This window comes from Oryzias latipes, chromosome 5, assembly GCF_053564925.1.
Source record: "Oryzias latipes strain Hd-rR chromosome 5, Olatipes_Hd-rR_3.1".
NCBI classification, from domain to species: Eukaryota; Metazoa; Chordata; class Actinopteri; order Beloniformes; family Adrianichthyidae; genus Oryzias; species Oryzias latipes.
In genome coordinates this window covers 35,648,853-35,655,044 of record NC_136241.1, presented here as the reverse complement: position 1 = coordinate 35,655,044, position 6,192 = coordinate 35,648,853, and the positions used below count along the sequence as shown (strand labels likewise).

Here is a 6,192-nt window from a genome sequence, read left to right as displayed (position 1 = left end):
CCACATAAGCGAAAGCAGGGCTTTGCACACAGATGACCATTTAAAATGTAATCATCATTCATTTCACTGGATTATTACTTTATAAACCGAAAACAAGAGACGATTCCAAACAGAGTAACACATTTTACAAACACTGCGCATGTGTATCTCTGAGGTGAAGGAGGTAAAAATCAACAGGAATGGTATATGTAGAGCAGTTGTGACACCATGCCAACCTGGTTTAACTTAATGGTTTTGAGTCAGAACAGAAAAGTCAGAGTAAAAACTCAGAGAAAAGGCCAGACGGATCTCCATTTCTTGTGTATTTTATTTAGAGGAACAAACGGCGTGTTGATGTTCACATCTGATCAGTGAAACATGAAACGAGGAGAAAGGAAACCATCTTCAGACCAACAGGAAGGAGCTGAAACACAAACATGAAGATGTAAAGCAGGATGGCGTTTTAATGCTTCAGGTTGGATTTCCTGATGTTTGGTGGAATGGAGAACAATAAAGAGATCTTCCTCACTTCACTCTCCAGAGGGTCGAACACTCTGGAAGACGCCTGCTTCCCGCATGGCGTTGAACTCTTTGACCGCGTCGTACTGCTTGTAGAAGTCGGCGTAGGCTCGTTTCCGGGGTTCTGTCACTGTGTACTGAAGGAAACACAACAGGTCCATTTCTACCAAACCACAACTGGAAAACATCACTGCAAAAAAGACAAAGCCTCTCACTGTGGGATTAAAAATGAGGATTTCCAAACCTCAGTGTCCAGATGACATCAATGTTTGCATAAATTCAATGTTACCTATTGATGGAAATACTGAACCTACAGAGGAAATGAGTCTAAATGATAAGGTACTGATACTTTTTATAGTAGTAGTACTGCATGTCATGCAGCATCAATCAACATGAAAACCTTCCTAATGTGACCACTTTTTTGTTTTTTCAAGCTTAATCGGATTTAGAGAAGAACTGAGACCCAAATTCTTCCAGAGCCGCTCTAAAGAGGCTTTCCTTAGTCATCCGACACAAAGACAGAAATGATCTACCAGTTAAGATTTGGACTGAACTACGAAGAGTGTTTTACAATTCTAGAGTTGTGTTGTCAAATCTTTGTGGTGATTGTCACAGTAGTAACTGAACAGCTTTGCTGCAGCCGAACACGCCGGCTGACATGGTTTTATTATGGGGTCTCAGTCCAGCCCTCGCTCCTCGCTGTGCGTTCACTGAAACACACTCCAACACCTGGACTGGGGTTGAGGAGCATGTTTGACAGGTAAGGTGTGGACACACCTGGACAGAACAGCTGATGACAGAAAAACCTACAATACTCACTCAGATCACTTCAAATGAGCTCGTTAAAAATCATCAATAGAAATGAGACACGTTAGAAATCCTACTGACCAATAAATCAGGAACAGACAGAAGTCAAACTAATATTGGTAATAACTGCAAACCAAGGCTGGATCCTATCCCAACATGGTTCATATTGATGCTGATTGATCCCTTTTCAATACTGAATTAATCAAACACTTTGTGTGATTAAAGAGACTTTGTATTATTCTCCAAAGTGTTGGCTGTTTTACAGCATTCTGTCTTGTTCACAAAGAACAACATGTCATCAGCATCTGGAGGCCAAAGGTCTGAAGCAGATTAAGGTTTAAATGTCAGGCTCGAGTCAGGTCACCTATGAACCTGTGTGTGGACTAAAGTTATGGGTTTGGAATTCACACAAAATGTTCACAATTACATATAAAATGTATTAAATTGCATTTGAAAACCAGTTATAAATCCCACCTGTGCTTTCAAAAAGGCTTTCTGTGGTTCTAAACCATGTTTCCAGTCGCGGTCTTCATAAACCTGGTTAATATTAATTACCATATCAATGGCAAGTAATTCACATCACCCAGTGAGGGTCCTTAGGCAAGACCCTTAAAGGCCCGTACACACCGGGACGAATATTCGCCAGGCGTTATTCGCCAGCGTTTTTCAACACGTTTTTTGTGTTCACACCCAGGCGATTTTCGCTGACGATGAGTGGAGTGAACATGCAATTTCCTTCCCTGACATTAGATGGCGCTTAATGGAAACAGAAATACTCCTGTACACAAGGTGGCGCTGCGCAACTTTACGCTTCTTAAAGTCGCTTTTCCCTCAGAAGAAGAGAGCAAGTATTTATGCGCTTGTCAGAATCATACAAAGAAAACATGAATATTTCAAGCACCAGTAGCTCCAACTGGTGCTTGGTTCGGGGATATTTTAGAATGTCCGTCATTATTTCTTCGCGGCTGTGTAGACGCTACTTGGCGTCTATCTTCTTCGCTGGTATGTGTGCTCAGCAAGGCAGTTTTGTGTTTGAGCGCCCCCAAGTTGTGTTTTACTGTAACTTCAGAAGCTCCACACACGTGTGCAAAAGCGCCATTCTCATTGGTCGAATAGATTTCGACGCGACGCGTCAAAAAAAAAAAAAAAAACCCAGCCGTTTTTTTTTTGACGCTTTGACGCGTGGCGTTTTTTCGCGTCGGTGTGCACACTCTCATTGGTGCCCTTTGTTTAGTTACGAGGCGTTAAACGTCGGCGAAAATCGCGCGCGAAATTCGTCCCGGTGTGAACGGGCCTTAACTCTACTGCCTCCTGAGCGCAGTTAAGGTTAACTGCGCTCAGGAGGCAGTAGTGTTAAGGCCCGTACACACCGGGACGAATTTCGCGCGCGATTTTCGCCGACGTTTAACGCCTCGTAACTAAACAAAGGGCACCAATGAGAGTGTGCACACCGACGCGAAAAAACGCCAGGCGTTAAAGCGTCAAAAAAAAAAAAACGCCTCGGGTTCGTTTTTTTTTTCGACGCATCGCGTCGAAATCTACTCGACCAATGAGAATGGCGCTTTTGCTCACGTGTCTGGAGCTTCTGAAGTTACAGTAAAACACAACTTGGGGGCGCTCAAACACAAAACTGCCTTGCTAACAACACATACCAGCGAAGAAGATAGACGCCAAGTAGCGTCTACACACAGCCGCGAAGCAATAATGACTGACATTCTAAAATATCCCCGAACCAAGCACCAGTTGGAGCTACTGGTGCTTGAAATATTCATGTTTTCTTTGTTTGATTCTGACAAGCGTGTAAATACTTGCTCTCTTCTTCTGAGTGAAAAGCGACTTTCAGAAGCGTAAAGTTGCGCAGCGCCACCTTGTGTACAGGAGTATTTCTGTTTACATTAAGCGCCATCTAATGTCAGGGAATGAAATTGCATGTTCACTCCACTCATCGTCAGCGAAAATCGCCTGGGTGTGAACACAAAAAACGTGGCGAAAAACGCTGGCGAATAACGCCTGGCGAATATTCGTCCCGGTGTGTACGGGCCTTTAGTCTGCAGCTCACCGCTCCCCCAGGGGAGGGGTCAAATGCGGAGAAGAATTTCCCCATTGTGGGATAAATAAAGTATCAATTATTATTAATATTAGACTTCACACTGTTTTCAGTGGCGTTCTGTTGAATCTGAACTTCTCTGAATCTTTATTTTCACTTCTCTGGGCTCCATCAGCTGAAGCCTCGTCTGTGGTCGGCTTGTTTGGTGGAACATTTTCAGCTGAGCTCAGTTGAGAAGCAAAAATAAGGATTCAGAGAGAAACGAAGCCTGTACAGCAAAGGAGCTACGCTGTCTAACTCACAAACCTCAGAGGGATGCTTCATTACCAGAAAATGTGCTATAAACTACTTTAATTTCTTATGTTCTTACAGACCCATCAGCCTTTTTTAACAGAAATAAATGGATAAAACTTGCCTCAGGAAGTGGACTACATCCAGTTTGTGATTCATGATTATTGGAAATCCCTGCTAAGATAATGAATCAATTTAGTTGTGAGACTTCTTTTTAAAACCAATTTTATTTGGCTTCACATAACTAAAGATTTCAACTGATCAAAGGAAAAAATTAAAAATGCATCGACTGGTTAGATTATAAAAATGACAGAAATCCCTTTTGTACCTAAAAACCTTTAGAGGAAAACAGATTCATGATGTCATAAATCAATATTGATCGTCTAAGATCAACAGCTGTAGAGAAGAAACCAAAGTGAAGACCTGACCTCACCTTGAAGGCTACCGCAGCCACAAACGCCAAACCAAACGCAATCGGCAGGTGAAACCTGAGCCGCTTCGCCAGCAGGCCTCTCATCATTGGCTTAGCCAGAGACATGACGGATCGCCTGCAAGAGGAAGCATCAGGACGCAGCATCAGGACGCAGCATCAGGACGCAGCATCAGGACGCAGCATCAGGACGCATCAACGCGCTGCTCAGAACATCTGACAAAGACCTGCTTCATGTTTAACCAGCAGAGTAATTGATGCTGGACAGCGGCGGTGACCCCGTCTGCCTAACCATGGTTCAGCACCGCCAACCAGGAGCTGCTGCTCCAGGTTCTTACCAAGAGCGGAGCGGGGAACAAACCTGAGAGCGACCGCTTCACCACAGCAGCCCCATACATAACAAGAAGCTGAAAATACTTTTCTATATTCTTATTCTGACTAAATTTAATTTACAAAAACATCCACAGAGTTCATTTATCCAAACACTGATTTGATTTTGACAGGCTTCATATTTATTCTCTATTCTCTCACTGCAGAACTACAGTCTGAGAAGAGCTTCATTTGAACCCGTCTGGTTTAAGGTTCTGATCCTGAGAAGGAACGAAAAGTTAAGTTTAGTACAATTCTAGTTGATTTAATTAATTTCAGTGCCTGTAACTTTTTCTCCATATGTGACTAAACCTAAACCAAAGCGAGTCAGCGATGATGGGACTGACACGAAGCTCAAACCTGCACGTGATCCCGCAGATATGAAGGAGAACCGGGGGGGTTCGGCCGGACCGCTGAAGTGTCCCACTACCGGGTCAGGTCATGACCCCGGACGACATTTTCCACTCGTGTTTAACAGAGAAACCCACGAGAGACACGAACAACGACACGGAGGGGGGGGGGGGGGGGGGGGGAATGCTGCTGTGACTGAACTACGATCTAGTACCGAGAACCGTATCATCTCCCGGTTTCAAGCTTCCGGTTCAGGTCCGGGGTCAGAGAGCCGTTAGCCGCCGTATTAACGGACAGGAACGGGCTGCTGTCGCGCTCACAGAATCAAAGCGGCTGTTATTTTTGACCAAAACATCCCCACGTTTGAGTTTAGCCACAGAAAACGGGGGATGCTGGGAGAAAACGGGGCGCTAAAGAAGCTAGCACAAACTCTAGCTAACGTTAGCAATGAATGTCAGGAGAAGATGAAGGCTAAGCGACGGGAAAGGATTTAAACAAACAAAGAAAACATTTCAAACAAACACAACTTTGAGGTTTTACAAATAATTTAGATGTAAAACAGATGTAAAGTGAAACAGATTATCTGTAAACGTACACTTCTTTGCTGATACTCACAGTTCCAAATGACGACCTTCACAAACGCCGCTAACACTATAGCAAGGGTTTCTACAGGCTCCACGGAGGGACAAACTTCAACGGGCACGCACAGCTTGCAACGCGAAGTCAATGACGCTCAAAAGAGGAGTCTTAATATTTAGGAATAATTAGTTATTTTAGTCTTTTTTGCTTTCTAAAGAGAGAAATTATCTTCTGGTCGACAAACAAGATTTTTGTTAGTCAGAAAGCAAAACTAAAACAAAGAGCCATAGATCCAAATGCGTGTACGTAACATCAGAATGCATTTATACACCAGATTCTGTAAAGTGGCTCAGAGTATATTGACTCGTAACAGATGAGTGTAAAATAAGCACATTTACACAGAACATAAATTACATTTGTTTGAACCCTCTCCGCATGGTATCATTATTACACCAAACATATAAACATGTTCACCTTTCAGTTTATTAATGTTCCAATTTAAGGTTCTTCTGACAAATATGTTGTAAAATAATTAAATTCAGAAAATCTTCTGGAGTATTTTCATTTCAAATTAATTAAGATTACAGTCAGACTGAATGCCTGTTGTAAAAATGACCTTTGATCTTTAATTTAAACCTTTTGTGTGTGTATATTTTACAAACATTCATGAACAGTTAAATCATTTAAGGAATGACACTTTTTTGCGCACAGTTGGACTTGTAATGGAACAGTATGACCACTAGAGGGTGGCAGAGGACACCCGCACAATGTAAATGGATCAGTGTTTGTAACAGACTAGACAACGTTTTAATTATATTTT

At 42.7% G+C, this 6,192-nt stretch overlaps 1 protein-coding gene across 3 annotated transcripts; it reads right to left on the bottom strand.

Annotated features, from left to right (window-relative positions):
* Positions 1-289: 289 nt before the first annotated feature.
* On the bottom strand, positions 290-5,545 carry cox6c (cytochrome c oxidase subunit 6C). Of its 3 annotated transcripts, none has more exons than XM_023955355.2 (4): positions 5,409-5,545; positions 4,077-4,191; positions 509-635; positions 290-403 (listed from the first exon to the last, which is right to left on the bottom strand). In XM_023955355.2, the coding sequence occupies exons 2-3, from the start codon at positions 4,179-4,181 to the stop codon at positions 510-512; spliced, it is 231 nt and encodes a 76-aa protein (XP_023811123.1). In that variant the 5' UTR covers positions 4,182-4,191; positions 5,409-5,545; the 3' UTR covers positions 290-403; position 509. The 3 variants fall into 3 exon arrangements, with proteins under 3 accessions (XP_023811123.1, XP_023811124.1, XP_078804285.1); XM_023955356.2 differs by having other exon boundaries at positions 5,389-5,505; XM_078948159.1 differs by lacking the exon at positions 5,409-5,545 and adding an exon at positions 4,803-5,052.
* Positions 5,546-6,192: the final 647 nt, after the last annotated feature.

Bases quoted from the DNA above. Each gene is read 5' to 3' on its own strand.
- cox6c (XM_023955355.2), bottom strand. From the start codon at position 4,181: ATGTCTCTGGCTAAGCCAATGATGAGAGGCCTGCTGGCGAAGCGGCTC. The intron at 636-4,076 runs GTGAGGTCAGGT...TGTTTCCTTCAG, and splicing joins TGGCTGCGGTAGCCTTCAAG to TACACAGTGACAGAACCCCG.